This window comes from Emys orbicularis, chromosome 5 (genome assembly GCF_028017835.1).
Source record: "Emys orbicularis isolate rEmyOrb1 chromosome 5, rEmyOrb1.hap1, whole genome shotgun sequence".
NCBI classification, from domain to species: Eukaryota; Metazoa; Chordata; order Testudines; family Emydidae; genus Emys; species Emys orbicularis.
The window spans coordinates 141,036,180-141,053,447 of NC_088687.1; the positions used below are offsets into that span (position 1 = coordinate 141,036,180).

Consider the following 17,268-nt stretch of genomic DNA (forward strand, 5'->3'; position numbering starts at 1 on the left):
GTCGGCTGAGGCTAGCAGCAGCATTCGGAGTGGAACTGAGAACAGGGCAAGGTTACAATAGTCAAGGCTAATGAGGGAGGAGGTTATTTCAAAAGAATTCCAGCGCCGGAGACCTAATCAGCCATGAATCTCAGCAGAGGGCAGTTCTCTGAGGCCAGGTGTGAGCCGCACAACTGGAGTGGACTTGGATGTGGAGGCTAAATGTTGATTGAAAATCGAGGGAACCCACTAAGGCACTGGTGGTGCATAGTCTAGTTTGGAAAGATACCTAATTAAAGTGTCAAGCAAGTAGCTCGCTTTAAGAAAGAAAGAAAGAAAAAACCAAATCTAAGCAGCTATTTTCCCCTTAATGTTGCCACCCCATGATGGAAGTTCAACAGGAACAGGGTTTACAACAGCATGTGTTAATGAAGCTGCTTCTAATTAGATTCTACAAAACTTTGTATGCACTGTTAAGAGCTGAATGCAGCGCTGATCTAAAACATCTGGATTTTGTTCCCATGGCTCAATGAAATCATTTTCAACAGGTTTCTGTCATGCCTGCAAACGTTTATTGGTGCCAGAAGAATTTGTGTCTGTCAAGCTGTCCTTGGGGTAGATTAAGGGAGACTCCTTGGGATCTTGGGTCTGCGGTCAAAAGGACCTGTCATGGAGCACTGACTCACCCATAGAGTAGCAGGCAGTGGTGTAGCACGCAGCTGCTTAATGCCATCCCGGGGTGAGCTGCTCTGGGAGGTTGGTCAGGGTGTAGGAGGTAGGATGGGAAGAGGGATTTCAATAGAGAAGGGGCAGTCATCATACGAAAGAGAGTTTTGGGGAGGCTGAAAATTTGGGGGTTTCCAAGCCCCATTTTGCCTCAATCCATCTCTGACTGTGACAACAAATTGCCTGGGCAGTCAAAGCACATGATATCGACGTATTCTCCTCCTCTGCATAATCATGAATAACTCTCATTACAAGTATCAGCCCTCCACCCTCCAAAATCCCTTTGGGGCCCAGTTCTACTCTCCGGTACAGGGGAGCAAAAGCAGAGTGGAATGGAGGTTACCGAGAGCAGAAGGTGGCTGTTTGATTTTTAAATGGGGGTGCAGCCTGCCCCAGTGTCCTGTGAAACCTGAATGAGGGATTACTGACCACTGTGCTTTTCTCACCCTCAGCTAGTGCCAATATCTGCAATGTTGTCCTGATGAGGCACACAGAGCTGGAAGAAGGGATTGACGTCCTGGACAGTAACGGAAACATTGTCGGATCTTCCAGAATTGCTGCCAAACATGTATGTACCTGCGGGGTTCCCTGGAGCGCACACATACACAGCTGGCCTTTCGGCCCCAGGAAGCCCACGACCCTGGTTTGGGTGAGCTAGAAACAAAGGAGAATCTCAGCTGTCATTTAGAAAACTGGGACAGTCTAGTCCTTATCGATCATCCAAGATAAATCAGGCTATGATGGTTAATTACCTGCTTTGCTCAGAAATATGGGGGCTTTGGTGCGCACAAAAATGTACAGGTGACAGATCCGCGGTACAGTTGGGGTAGAAGCTGCTTTTGAGTATTTGGCCCAGAATGCCTGGTTTAGTCAATCAAGATTAATCGTGGAGTAAGCGTGGTAGAAACTCTCATTTAAAATGTTAGCTACGATTCTGGTTACTGTGTGGCCAGTCTAGCAGCAAAAGGCAGAATGAGATCCAGTGGATGAAGCTAGACAAATTCAGATAAAAAGCTGCTCCATACATTCTTAACAGTGGTCACTAGATCGACTTCACTAGGTCTGTGGTTGATTCTCCAGCACTTGAAGTCTTAAATCAAGACTGGTCGTTTTTCTAAAAGATACGATATAGCTCCACCAGAAGTTATGGGCTTGATGAAGGAATGGGCATGTTATGCAGAAGGTTAGATCTGATGATCATAATGGTCCCTTCTGGCCTCAAAAATCTATGAATTCTTTTAAGTGAGAGCCTATTGTTCTTCTCCCACCCCCCACCCCCCACTGTCAGTCTGAGGATTTCACTGTGGAAGCTGTAAGCAGTTGACGTTGAGTATGAGGCAGAGATAACATACACCTTTTTACAAATGAGAAAAACTTCGTTTGCCAGCTGAATAGCTCTTTAACCCGCCCTGTGCCAAATGACATTAACAACCATCAACCAAACCTTTATAAGGAGACCCCAGCTGTTTTTATTCTCTTGCTAACACCTGGTTTGTTCCTGCTCCCGCCCCCCAACCTTCTGAATTCTGCCATATGCTCATGACTACATTATGACTTTCCTGGTTTTTCTGTTCTTGAGTAGCTTTGTCTCCAGAGCTTTGTCTGATTGTCTAATTGAACCGGGTGGTTTTCTAGTGGGTTTTGATCTGAAAGGTAAAGTGTGCAGAGGCACAAATCCAGGCAGTGGAGCTCATAATACAATCCTTGGCACTTCTATCGCTCCTTCTGTCCAAGGCTCTTAAAACAGTTACAGAGAGTAACTAATTTAGCCTCTCAGCTGCCTGCAAGGAATGGTGAGTCACTGTTAATATTGCCATGTTACTGAAGGGGAAACTGAGGCACGGAGCTGTTAAGCAGTTTGCCGAAGGGCTCAGAGGCAGTTGGTATCAGAGCTGAACCAGATTTCCTGACCCGCCCTCACCCCATCCCTAGCCCAAGACATCTCCGTGTCCTAATGTCTGGCCAAATGGCTCAGGCCCAGATCCTGAAAGGTAGCTAGGTTCCTAACTTCCATTGATTCAATGGGAGTGAAGCATGTAAAAATCATTGAGAACCTGGGCTTAAATGGTTACCTAGCAGCACATTTTGAGTGACGTGTGAGTGGCATTTTTATCTGTGCAGGAAGGTGACAAGCAGTGGAAAACCTTGTTGTGGGGGTTACCTGTGCTGCCCTATGCTGCTGCTGCTCTGTGTCTCTGGGCGAGGTTCTGCACTCCCACTGCTATGGGTGTCACCTCACACATCTTGCCAGGTAGCTGTACTGTCCCTGTGTCCTACTTCCAGCCAGCAGCAGCCACTGGGCTCTGCTCTTACTGGGCAGCTGAGCCACACTCCCCCACCTCCAGTGTTTAGATCCGGGGTTCTCAAACTGGGGGTCGGGACCCCTCAGGGGGTCACGAGGTTATTACATGGGGGGTCGCGAGCTGTCAGCCTCCACTCCAAACCCCGCTTTGCCTCCAGCCTTTATAATGGTGTTAAACATATAAAAAAGTGTTTTTAATTGATAAGGGGGGTCGCACTCAGAGGCTTGCTATGTGAAAGGGGTCACCAGTACAAACGTTTGAGAACTACTGGTTTAGATTTCTCAGTTACCCTCCTCGCAGCTCTGCATAGGCAACTTGCTTCCTCCGCCAGTCTGTTCCTGTCAGCACCTGATTGTCTCCCCCACCTCCTGACTGCACCCCTCCCAGCACCCCATCACTCAGCATTAGCCCCATGTCGTCCTCCTTGATTCACCACCCAACCTCCAGATTCACACCGGTTCACCCCCCCAAGCTTAGCTTCCCATCAATTCACCTCATCCCCCTCCCTTCTTTCAGCACGAGCTGTGTCATCCCCTGTCCCTCAGCCAGTGAACGCAGACACAGCCTCACCCTCTTCAGCTCTGCTCCCCTCATCCCTTTGAGAGACAGTTCGGAGTAGGGGAGAGAGGAGCGTCCACATTCCCTCTCCCACCAACAGCTCTGCTTCTCTGGGTTGGTGTGGAGAACACATCCTGAGCTCTGAGCCCTTGGCTACCAAACAGCAGTTTAGGACCTCAGGAGTTTATTGCTAAAATCATATACAGTAAATGTTAGAGCCTGATTCAGTGGCACACTGCATTGGAGGCGGGCCGGTCTTATGGTTGAGGTATTGGACTAGGACTCAGGAGAACTAGGTTTAATTCCTGGCTCTGCTGCATGCTCCTTGTGTGACTTTGGGCAAATCATGTTATCTCTGTGTGCCTCAGTTCCCCCATCTGTAAAGTGGGGATGATCGTACTTCCTGACCTCCCGGGTTCATGTGAGGATACAATGATCAGTGTTTGTGAGGGGCTCAAATGCTCTATGATGAGATAGATCATAGAATCATAGGAATGTAGGGCTGGAACAGACGTTGAGAGGTGATCTAGGCCAGCCCACTGCTCCGATGCAGGATGAAGCAAACCTAGGCCATCCCCAAAAGGTGTTTGGCCAAATTGCTCTTAAAAACCTCCAGTGACGGGGCTTCCGCAGCCTCCCTTGGACGCCTGTTCCAGAACTACCCTTAGAGTTGGAGAGTTTTTCTTAATATTTAACCTAAATTTCCCTTGCTGCAGATGAAACCCATGACTTCTTCTTGTCCTACCTTCAGTGGGCGTGGAGAACAATTGATCACTGTCCTCTTTATAAGAGCCCTTAACATATTTGAAAACTGTCAGGTCCCCCTCAGTCTTCTTTGCTCAAGACTAAACATACCCAGTTTTTTTAATCTGTCCTCATAGGTCAAGTTTTCTAAACCTGTTATCATTTTTTGTTGCTCTTCTCTGGACTCTCTCTGGTTTATCCACGTCTTTCCTAAAGTGTGGTGCCCGGAACTGGACACAGTACTCCAGCTGAGGCCTCATCTGTGCTGAATAGCACGGGATAGTTACCTCCCGTGTCTTACCGGTGGCACTCCTCTGAATACACCCCAGAATATTAGCCCTTTTCGCAATGCATCACATTGCTGACACATATTCATAGATAGAATGTTACGTTATTTATTACATGCATAGGGCCATGCCCCGCTCTCGTTTATGTCAGAGTTACTGTGGGTTTACACTGGCATAACTGAGCACAGACTCTGGCCCATAATTTGCAGCAACAACAGAATATAGGTAAAGAGAGCAAGGCAGGAATTTTTCAGCAAATACATTTTTTTAATGAAAAATGCTGATTTATCAAAACCAAAACTGCTCGCCAAATCTCCCAAATTGAAACATTTTTGCAAAAAAACCTTTTGAAATTGTCAAAATGTTCCTTTTTGACATTTTCTGAAAGGGAAGTTGGGGTTTGAGTCAAAATGACTTTTTGTATACATGTTGTAGTAAATTTAATCTAAAAAAAGTTTTTTTTTTAATTTTTGGGTTTTTTTTTTTTTTTTTTTTAAAGTCACCATTGAAACAAAATGTTTCAGTTTACCCTAATTGAATTATTTTTTCAATTTGTCAATGTGTGAAAAATTTCCAGGTTTTGATTTCCCTTCCTGATTCAGAATGGGAAAATTTTTCAAAATCTAGAAAACTCTCCTGGGACGGGAGAACCACTTACTGCCCAGCCCTATGTTGGTAAATTGGCGAGGGTTGAGAGAAGAACCACGGGAATGATTGGCAGTTCGGAAAAAAATAACTCAGGCCATGTCTACACTATCACTTATGCTGGCAAAACTTATGTCACTCAGCGGAGTGAAGAAAACAGAGCATGGGCGGTAGGTGGAGCCCCCCTTCCGGGAGGCTAGCCCCCCTCTCTCCACCCCTTCCACCTGAGGCCCCCCCCGCAGCCAGAGCCCCCAGCCCCCTCTCCCTCCACAGCTGGAGGACCCCTGGGCCAGCTAGAGCCCTAAGCCCCGCTGCCCCTGGAGGAGTCCCGGGCTGGCTGGAGCTCCCCCAGCCGCTCCGCGCCTCCCCTCCTGAGACCCCCAAGCCACCCTGCGGGAATAGCTCACGTCTCTTCCCTTTTTATATGCGCCATGGAGTCCAGGGAGATTACTGATGAACCAAGGAAGTTGAGTAGCACATACTGCCTCCTCAGCTGCCCCAGAACTTGCATGGCGCATAATAATAATCAAAAACTTCCCCGCAACTGGCAGCTGCAGCTGGGCCAGGGCAGGCTTAGCCTTCCCTAGCCTGTTATACTCTCTGCCTATGCGGAAGAATGTCTCCCGCCAACATAGCTACCACCGCTCTTTGGATGTGGTTTAATTATGCCAGCAGGAGAACTCTCTCACATTGGCATAGAGCAGCTACACAAGAGATCTTACAGCGGTACAACTGTCTAGTGCAGCGAGAGCCCTACAGTGATAGAGTCAAAGAACGCCATCTTTTTAGCTTAACAAAGAGAAAGTTAAGGGGTGACTTGATCACAGTCTGGAAGTACCTGCATGGGGAAGAGAAATTGGTGGGCTCTTCAGGCTAGCAGACAAAGGTATGTATAACAAGATCCAATGGCTGGAAGCTGAAACTAGACAAATTCAGCCTGGAAATAAGGTGCAAATTTTTAACAGTGAGGGTAATTAACCATTAGAACAACTTGCCAAGGGTTGTGGTGGTTTCTTCATCACTGGCCATTTTAAAATCAGTATTAGATGTTTTTCTAAAGATCTGCTCTAGCTCAAATAGGAATTAATTGAGGGAAGTTCTCTGGCCCGGGTTATACAGGAGGTCAGACCAGATAGTCACAGTGGCCCCTTCCAGCCTAATAATCTATGAATCTATATACAAGTGACTGATATCAACCTTGTTATCAATCTTTGTTGTTACATTCCAACCCCATACATACCATTAAAAATGCTAGGGAAAGGATTTCTGTCCCAGTGGATTGTTTGATCAATAAAGGCATATGCAGGGAGCAGTTTTAAGTGTCTGTCTTCTATTTCTTTTTTTATTTTATTTTATTTTATTTCAGGCACTGATAGAGACAGCCCTGACTAGAGTGGTCCTGCCAATGCCTATACTGGTTCTACCTCCAATGATAATGTCTATACTGGAAAAGTAAGTGTTGGGTGATGTGGGGCAGGGGGGAATTTCCAGGGAAAGGGAAGCCGGGGGAAAGTGAGGAACAGCCCTCATGGGTAAAGATGTGCAATTTAGGGTACGTCTGCACTGGAGCTGGAAGGCGTCATTTTCTGCTCGGGGAGACATACCTGTGCTAGCTCAAGCTACTGTGCTAAAAATAGCAATGTAGCCACAGCAGTGCAAGCAGCAGGAGGGGGCTAGCCACCCTGAGTCCAATCCCATCTAAGACCCTAAGTATGTACTCAGGTCAGCTAGCCCACCCATGCCCCCATGGCTACTCTTTTGTTTTTAGACTGCTAGTTTGATCAGCACTAACACGGGTATGTCACCGGAGGTTACACCTTCAAGCTCCAGTGTGGACATTAACTGTGATTTCAGAAGAAATATCCTTGTCAAACTGGCCAAGGACAAAAGTATACTCCAGTAGATAGCAGTAATTGTATTGTTACACATTGTATTGTTATTTTGGCATCTTTGGCCATCGGTGTAGAATACTGTGGCATTAATATCGGTATTATGGCTTCTCTTTAAAAGGAAGAAGAAGAAATCTTCTGTCTGAATTGCTGCAGTTGCTTGATTACCTTTACTCTTTAGTGGCCTGAAAACCCACTGTATTCAGTGGAAAGATTCCCATTGATTTCAGTGAACTTTGGATCAGGCCGTAAGCATGTGATTTCATGCAGGCCTCGGGCCTCTTTCTGAAAAACTGGGCCTAATTGTATGGAAGCATGGGTAGAATACTAGCCTCAAATGCTGTCTGTTGCATGCTCTGTGAAACTTGGCTTCCTGTGATTAAGATTGGCTCCCTCATGATGTATGGCTCCATGGTATTTCATTGCACTTTTGAGAAATGCTACATTTTTGGTAGCACTTTAGGGTGTGTGTGGTATGGGGAAGTATTATCATACCGGTAGTATGTCTAAATATCAGTGTCACCACATTTTAACAAAATATCTGCTACATCCATTTCCCCCCTCCCCTGTGTTCCAGCATGTCTTTTCTTTTCTGCTAAGAACATAGTGCGGTGAGTTCTTTTTGTTCTGGATGTTTACTCTTTCCTGGCTTTTTTTTTTTTAAATTCTCTGCCAGAGAAGAGGCCATCTACTGTCATCCCATCTGTACACCTCATTCTGTTTCAATGGGCTTCAATGGGGCGTGTGTCACCTGTGAACCTTCAGAGACTGATTACTGCATTGCAGGATAGTGTCTCTAAAGAGCCAGCTACCTTTGTTCTGACGCTAAACTGGAAGCACTTTTTAAGCAAATGTTAATGATGGGAGCTCTAAAACACTCCACTGACAAAGTAAACAATAATTAGCACGACTGGGTATTGAACCTCAGCTTTGGGTAGCAACAGCTTTGTCCTTGGTCCATAAATGCCATTGGGCTGTGTGAAATTCTCTCTGCTTGTTAACAGGGATCAAGCCTTTTTTTTCTATAAGCGTTAATGGCTGATGTGTTTCTGGGCATCTTGCATTTGTTCATTTGTATTACTGTCGCCTCTCGAGACCCTCTCCAAGACCAGGGCCCCAGCGTGCTAGGTGCTGTACAAACACATAGTGTCCCTACCCTGGACTCTCTTAAATAGACACAACAGACAAAGGGTGTCAAGAATCACAGTATTATTAGCCCCGTTTTACAGATTAGATAATGAAGCAGAGCGAAATTAAGGCCCTGTCTGCATGGGGATGTTGACTGGAATAATTCCAATTTGGATTAAGCTAAAAAAGAGTGTCCACACAGCTATTCCAGAACAGCTATTCCAGAATAGCTGTTATGCTTTAAAATCGCACCCTACCTTATTGTGGAATAATTTCCTTGTGTAAACAAACCTTAAGTGGCTTGCCCAATATCACAAAGAGAGTCCCAGCCCATAGCTTTAACAAGACCATCCTCCCTCTCTGCTATCCATTATTTCTGTAGCACCAACCCTGTGCTTGGTACTTTCCAAACAGACATGCTGTGAATACTGATGATACTTACTTTTCATCGGTAGCGCTCAAAGCGCTTTACAAAGAAGCTTGGTATGATTATCTCTTTTTTACACATGGGGAAACTGAGGCAAGGGGAGCAGAAGTGACTTGCCCAGTGTCACCCAGGAGGTCAGTGGCAGAGCTAAGAATTGAACCCAGGACTCCTGAGACCCACATGGCTCGTGCCAAATAAAAAGTTTGATGAGATGTAAAACTAGCATGTTGTGTGGCATGTGCAAGGTGGTTTAAAGCTATTATGGAACTTTTGATCCCCTTTGCCCAAAGATCAGGCTGTGAACCCAGGTGTCCAGGCTAAATTCCAGCCTGGGGAATTCTGGCATAACCTTAAAATACCTCACTCCGTTCCAGTGGTAGTCACCTTCCTCCCCTTTCCCCCCATGACCTTCTTGGGCCTTGCCTTGCTCCAGCATCTCCTTTTCCCATTAAGTCCCCCAGGCACTAAGTACTGCCTTCTCCAGCCTGCATTTCCTGAGATGTAGTGATCTTCTCCCACCACCAGTGTTTGCTTTCCCTACGCTAAATCTGTGGCTCTTTCCTGCTGCATGGACCTCGCTGTGGTTGCTCTGTTCATCCACGTTTGCTCAATGTTTTTCTCAGGCCAGTCATTATAGTATGAGGCTCCTTTCTTGCAGTAAGGAGCTGTCTATCCCTAAAAATAGGAGATTGACAGCTTTTGGGATGCCAGCAGAGGGTGCCCAAAGACAGGAGTCTCCCAGGGGAGCCAGAAGGCTTCACAGGCATGTACCTGTGCAGTTCCACATTTTTTTGCAGGGTTTTTTGTTTTTAGTGGTCAGTGAAATAAACATTTTCAGTCCAATTTCATGACAACTCTCTGAGGAAAAGACTAAAGAGGAAGGGCCTTTTGGGAAGAAGTGAGTTTTCAGTTCAGGTCAGTACAGGAAGGTGGAGGCATAACAGACTGGGTCAGCAAAGAAGGAAAGTCGATTTATAAGGCCAGGTTTTGAGCTGGCCAGTGAAGCTACACAGGTTTACTCCAGGAGAGGATCTGGCCCATAAAGACTCCATTGGGTATTGGCTGGGATTATACATTTTTATATTCATACAATAGTAGTCTATTTGTCATTTTTCTTGAAATCCCAGCTCCTGGAGTCAAACGCTTAGGTGAGAATCTCAAGTTTCAGTTTTTTTTTAAAGTAATTTTTTAGCCCTCGTGGATGCAAAGAAGAGCTTGAAAATGTGATCTGAGTGCCCCCTAAAGGCTCAGAAATCACCAAACCAACAACATTATTTATTATTTTTTAAAAAATCATATGATTTTTAAGCCAATTTCATGGTTTTGGGCTCTGACTTTTGATTTCTGAATGCTTTGGATTGGCAATACTGTGCTTATATAAGGAGGACTAACAGAAATATAATTTCTCTACTTATTTATAATATTTACAGACAATGCAGTAGATTTTCAAAGGCACAAATGGCATATAGGCACCCAACTCCCATTGACTTTCAGTGAGAGATAGGTACTTCGCTGCCATTTGTGGCTTTGACGATCTCTCCCGTTATAATATCTAGTTTTGGAAAGCTATGATACATTATTCTGATTGCTGCCTTACTTTCCTCCCTCTTCAGTTCCAGCATGAACTTATCTGCTGCTGTCTTGAGAACTGTTAGTGCTTTAAAAAAATGGTTCCAGACCATCTGAAAGCATGGTACCAGTTTTCAAGTGCTGCGAAGCTCTATCCTTTATTTATCTATAGCAATTGGTGAATTATCAGCTGCCAAAATCATTTAGTATTGACATGGGGAAAATCCCCAAATTGTAATCACGATTATGTGATTTTTAAGATCTTCTATTTCAAGTCAGTTCAACATTAAACTGCATCTCCCAGTGTTGTTGCATTGCCTCATAGAAGTTGTAATTCAGATGCCTGACCAGACTACATCTTCCATGATGCATCGTACAGCCTGGTCAGAGGGGAGGCTGCATTGAATCATGGGAGACATAGTCAAGCCAGGGAACCTGGCCCATAGGAGAAAATGGTGGCATGAGACTCCTGAACTACAACTCCCATGAGGCAATACAGTACCATGAAGAGATTCAGTTTAATTTTGAATTGGCTTGAAACAAAATGTTTTGGATCAGTTCAACAAACCGAAATATTTCAATACGAGTGTAACCAACCTGAAATGAAGTATTTTGATTTGGTATTCCTGATGGACAATTGAAAATTTTTGGCAAAATCAAAATTTTCCAGTGAAAAATTTCAATTTTGCAGAAGCTGCCTTTTCTGTCAAAAAATCATTTAAGTGGAAAATTGCCAGGCAGCTCTTTTTCCTGTCTATCTGAGACACAAGGTGTGTACGCTTGAAAACTTGTCTCTTTCACCAACAGAAGTTGGTCCAATAAAAAATATGACCTCACCCACATTATCTTCTAATATCCTGGGACCAACAAGGCTACAGCAACACTGCAAACTCTGTCTGTCTGACAGACAGCTGTCTGTCATATCCTGGTTACGGTGGGAAAGTTTTATTGCAGTTATAGCAAGAGACGTATGAGATGTATTACACATAGCTTTAATTATTAAAAAAAACTCATATTACTTTAAAAATGGTGAGGAGAATGATGATTTATTATTTTTAAGGCTGAAGGTGATTTTAATTAAACCTAGGCCTGAGTCACAAAGTTCCATCTGGATCTTCCTCACAGTTCTGCTGTGTTTGAATCTGAGGTTGTGGTTAGTGAGAAAAGTGACTCTTACAAATGCCACTCTGATTCCTCGTGTATGGGGCCAGGGGTAAATTGGTGTAATTTCCTTGACTTAAGTAGAGCTGTGTTCCAGCAGCTGAGGATCTGCCCATAGTCCCCATCAATGGTTTTTAGCTTAAAACAAGACTAATACAGTGTTGTTGGGGGGTTTTGTCCCAATATTTTAAAAGTTTATTTTAGTGGCCAGTTCCTGGTCGTCATCTTTCCACTTGGATCCAGGTCTTTCATCTCTCCCAGCCATATCTCGCATCTCTCCATCTGCATGTTTTAACTCCCCCAGCTGCCTCTCTCATCTCTCATGCCATTTTTTTCAGCTCTCTTGGCATCTCTAGTCTCTGCCTGCTGCGTATTTTAACTCCCTGGCCTTCGTTCTTTGCTCTATTACCTCCCACTGCTCCGCTCCCTGGTGTTCCGTTCTTTCACCATGTCTCATGCATCTCCTGCTGCTTGGACACGGTGTGGCATCATCCAACCTATGGAATCAACATTTATTTCGGGATGGCGTGCGCTGTGTGATCAGCATAATGCCAGTTATTTTGCACAGATATATTCTTATTTCAGTTGTAACAATAGCTATGTTAAGACAATAAAATATTGTCTTATTATTTAATAAAATATAAATATGGTTTAGCTGCATCCATGAAAGTAAGAAAATTCTAAGTATGGCACATAAATAATCTTAAAGCAGAAGAAAGTAGAAGGACTCATTGTGTGCCTTCTCTGGTGTAGACTCACTGGACCCCTCGCATAACTCTGACTTCAGTGGAGTTACACCAGGAATTAATTTATCCTGCATGCGTCTGATGAAGTGGGTATTCACCCACAAAAGCTTATGCTCCAATACGTCTGTTAGTCTATAAGGTGCCACAGGACTCTTTGTCGCTTTATCCTACTTGTATCTCACAATGTTGTCATCATTCAGATACTTGTATGTATCCTATTGTGCAATGGTTATAGAAAGATGAGGAAGAAACGGTGCAAGGATTCTCCAACTAAGTATCAGTTGCCACAGCCATGTTCCCAGCATCCTCCCATTTCCCTCACGCAGCTTCCTTCTTCTCTCACAGAAACAGAATTAGAACCTATTCATTTTATGGCTTATAACCCCGTTCTCAGACACAATTGCAGCCTAGCATGGCTGGCCTAACATGGTTATAAACTACAGCCCTTGCTGGACGCTCCCATTGAATTAATTGGGAACAGGACTGGGCCTCATCTTCGGAAGTGGTTCTGTGTGTTACCTAATGGGGCTAGCCTACACCATTCTTTGGGCTAGCATAAGTCTTAAAATCCCCAGTCCGCACTGGGCAAAGAAACCAGATTAGCAGTAGCCATGCTGGAAAACACAAAAGAGTTATTGCTAGGGTTACCATACGTCCGGTTTTTCCCGGACATGTCCGGCTTTTTGGTAATCAAACCCCCGTCCGGGGGGAATTTCCAAAAAGCCGAACATGTCCGGGGAAAAATACTCCCTGGCTTACCTTAGAGTGGGCGCCGGGGGCTGCTGTGCTCCCCGGCCGGGCACTTCACCTCCCGGGCTCCGGGGGCGCAGGGTCCGGAGGCATGGGGGCTGCCCGAAGCCCGAGCGCTACCGGCTTCACGGTTTGCCAGGCAGCCTCCAGACCCCGCACCCCCGGCTGGGCGCTTCCCCTCCCAGGCTCCAGCTGCGCTGGGGAAGTGCCGGCCGGGGGCACAGGGTCTGGGGGCTGCCCAGCAAACCGTGAAGCCGGTAGCGCTCGGGCAGCCCTTTTCGCGTGGCTGGGAGGGAGGAGGGGGAATGCGGGGTGCTCAGGGGAGGGGGCGGAGTTAGGGCGGGGACTTCGGGGAAGGGGCGGAGTTGGGGCGGGACCGGGGTGGGAAAGGGGCGGGGCCAGGGCCCCGTGGAGTGTCCTCTCTTTTTATTTTTTAAATATGGTAACCCTAGTTATTGCTAGCATGATTCAAGCCATAATGTAGACAGGTCCCAATGACTTTTTTCAGCCATCAAGGTAAGGTCTGCTAAGCCAGTTACAGTGGTGAGAGTATCAGAGGTCGCTGATACTAGAAAGTTAGTTTGGTATAAATGAAATAGGGCTGTTGATTAATCACAGTTAACTCATGCGATTAACACAAGAAAATTAATCGTGATTAAAAATTGATCCTGATTAATCACAGTTTTAATTGCACTGTTAAACAATAGAATACCAATTGAAATTTATGAAATATTTTGGATGTTTTTCTACATTTTCATATATATTGTATTCTGTGTTGTAATTGAAATCAAAGTGTATATTATTTTTATTACAAATATTTACACTGTAAAAATGATAAAAGAAATAGTATTTTTCATTTCACCTCATACAAGTACTGTAGTGCAATCTCTTTGCCATGAAAGTGCAACTTACAAATGTAGATTTTTTTGTTACATAACTGCACTCAAAAACAAAACAATGTAAAACTTCAGAGCCTACAAGTCCACTCAGTCCTACTTCTTGTTCAGCCAGTCACAAAGACAAACAAGTTTTTTTGCATTTATAGAAGATAAAGCTGCCCTCTTCTTATTTACAATGTCACCAGAAAGTGAGAACAGGCATTTGCATGGCACTTTTGTAGCTGGCATTGCAAGGTATTTATGTGCCAGATATGCTAAACATTTGTATGCCCCTTCATGCTTCAGCCACTATTCCAGAGGACATGCTTCCATTCTGATGACACTCGTTAAAAAAAAATGCATTAATTAAATTTGTGACTGAACTCCTTGGGAGAGAATTGTATGTCCCCTTCTCTGTTTTACCCACATTCTGCCATGTATTTCACGTTATAGCAATCTCGGATGATGAGCCAGCACTTGTTCATTTTAAGAACACTTTCACTGCAGTTTTGACAAAACGCAAAGAAGGTACCAATGTGAGATTTCTAAACATAGGTACAGCACTCGACCTAAAGTTTAAGAATCTGAAGTGCCGTCCAAAATCTGAAAGGGACGAGGTGTGGAGCATGCTTTCAGAAGTATTAAAAGAGCAACACTCCAATGTGGAAACTGCAGAACTCAAACCACCAAAAAAGAAAATCAACCTTTTGCTGGTGGCATCTGACTCAGATAACGAAAATGAACATGTGTTGGTCTGCACTGCTTTGGATTGTTATTGAGCAGAACCCGTCGTCAGCATGGACGCATGTCCCCTGGAATGGTGGTTAAAGCATGAAGGGACATATGAATCTTTAGCACATCTGGCACAGAAATATCTTGCGACGCCGGCTACAACAGTGCCATGAGAATGCCTGTTCTCACTTTCAGATGACATTGTATACAAGAAGCGGGCAGCATTATTTCCTGAAAATGTAAACAAACTTGTTTGTCTGAGCAATTGGCTGAACAAGAAGTAGGACTGAGTGGACTTGCAGGCGCTAAAACTTTACATTGTTTTATTTTTGAATGCAGTTATTTTTGTACATAATTCTACATTTGTAAGTTCAACTTACATGATAAAGAGATTGCACTACAGCACTTGTATTAGGTGAATTGAAAAATACTACTACTTTTGTGTTTTTACAGTGCAGATACTTGTAATCAAAAATAAATATAAAGTGAGCACTGTACATTCTGCATTCTGTGTTGTAATTGAAATCAATATATTTGAAAATGTAGAAAACATCCAAAAATATTTAAATAAATGGTATTCTATCATTGTTTAACAGTGCGATTAATCCTGCAATTAATTTTTTTAATCGCTTGACAGCCCTAAAATTAAATATTTGGGGACATACATAGGTATCCACTTGGAATTTCAGTTTTATCCAAACTCCTGTCCATGAGAAAATAAGCTATGTTGTTATTTTATCTTTTTATATGGCATGACCAGTGTGCATAGAGCTTATAAGGACATGGGATCAAATACTCTGCTGAGTTTAAATTGGCACATCTTCAGTGGAGTCCGTGGAACTGCTCCAGTTTACACCAGTAGAGTTTTTGGCCCAGTGCCTCTACTCCAGAGAGCTTACACCCTAAATCAGGTATGTCAGACATACAGCCCGGGTGCCAGACCAGCCTGCTGGATGTATCTACGTGGCCTATATGACATTTGGATTGTGAAGAATCTCAGCTTTCATTTAAAAAAAAATTTGTTTCTAGCCCTCGCAGTTGTCAAAAAAAACCCCAACCTTTCCAAACCCAAACTGAGCGTGCACAATGCTGTGTTTTCTTGAGTATGTGGAGAGCCTGAAACAGTAGCCTAGAGGGGTGAACTCTCTGCCCTCTGTTGATCCAACCACTGTGTCAGCTCTACAGCCCATGGTGGCCCACCGGTGTCAACATTAACCATTTCATTGGTGATCACTTCAGTGGCGAGAACTGAGAATGGGTTTCAGGTGCAGGGGCCAGTGTGGAAGAAGGCGCAAAGATGAGAGGAGAGCAGCGAGGCAGAGGGGAAGGAGGACATGTTGGCAGAGCAGAGAGAGCAAGGGCTGTGAAGTGAGAACAGAGATGTAGGCAGGAGGGAGTCTCGGAGCTGTGCACGGCCTAAAAGGCAAGGCTGAGAAGCTGGAACTTGATGCAGAAGGTGGGATGAGGCAAGAGGAGGGATTTGAGGAGAGGAGAGGAGTGAAAGGAGAGGAGGCTGAGCTTGGCTGCTTCATTCTGAGTGGTCTGGAGGGGCGCAAGCAGCAATTGTGGCAGAAGGCCAGGGAGCATAAAGCTGCAGCTTAGGTTCCTTGAGGTATGTTTATAATAGCACACTGCACTTTTCAGCAGTGAATCTGATGATACAAAGGTGAAAACGGTCTCCTCACACCCTGCATGTTGCCCTGTGAAATTCTATTAGAGCAGTCCCCGTCCTTTCCCTACAAGACAAGTTTGCCCATTGCAAAACACACCCCCACAGCTGATACGCCGCGGTCCCCGGTGGGCAGTCTCAGAGAAATGGACATGGGGTTGGAGACTGAGCTCCCTCCTTGAGGAACAAGCGAAGGCATGTTAGCTGGATGGCATTTCAGCTGCCCATGCTGTGCCCATTCTGTAGATACCAAGTGAACTCCAGTCTCCAGCGCATCTGTCACCAGCACAAAATTCCCTTGAAAACATCTGGGAAGTGGGGAAGTTGCAGTCACTTTGTTAATTCTGTTCTAGTCAGCAGAATTACTTTCTGTCCAATTCCAGGAGCGCAGTTAGACCTTTCAGCAGCATTTGTAGAGTGGAGAAGTGGTGTCAAGATTTTAACAGGAACAACGAGGAGTCCGGTGGCACCTTAAAGACTAACAGATTTAGTTGGGCATAAGCTTTCGTGGGTAAAAAGCATCTGAAGAAGTGGGGTTTTTTACCCACGAAAGCTTATGCCCAACTAAATCTGTTAGTCTTTAAGGTGCCACCGGACTCCTCGTTGTTTTTGTGGATACAGACTAACACAGCTACCCCTCTGATACTAAGATTTTAACAGGGACTCACACAATAATTTCTCCCTCCCTCTCCCTTAACCTGTGACCCCAGTGTCTTGGGGTTTGTGTGCTGTGTTGGAGAGGAGAACTGGGAATCAATTAATTTGTTTTTCAAGTTAAATGAAAAGGGTTTCTCATAACCAGAGCCAAAGAAGGTGGCAGAACCTTTTGGCAAACAGACTTGTACTAGAGACCCTTGGCTGGAAATCTTTATACTATGGAGTGGAGAAGTAGGGCTACTGGTTTGATTTGTTCATGGGGAGGATTCTAGCTATTCTATTCTATATAGGTCCTTATACCACACTCATTGCTGGAGTATCTTAGCGCCTTTCAGTAGAGAATTAAGCAATGTGACTGCACATCTGTCACACTTTTTGTTCTCTCATCCTCTTCACAGTGTGTGTGCAGTGGAGTGTTTT

General features: G+C 44.7%; 1 protein-coding gene across 1 annotated transcript in view; it reads left to right on the forward strand.

Moving 5' to 3' along the window:
- SFXN5 (sideroflexin 5) overlaps nt 1-17,268 on the forward strand; it is a 181,564-nt gene that overhangs the window by 125,434 nt on the left and 38,862 nt on the right. The window contains exons 11-12 of the mRNA XM_065404998.1: nt 1,158-1,273; nt 6,609-6,694. Coding sequence (XP_065261070.1) covers nt 1,158-1,273; nt 6,609-6,694 — 202 coding nt within the window. The remainder of the gene's footprint in view (nt 1-1,157; nt 1,274-6,608; nt 6,695-17,268) is intronic.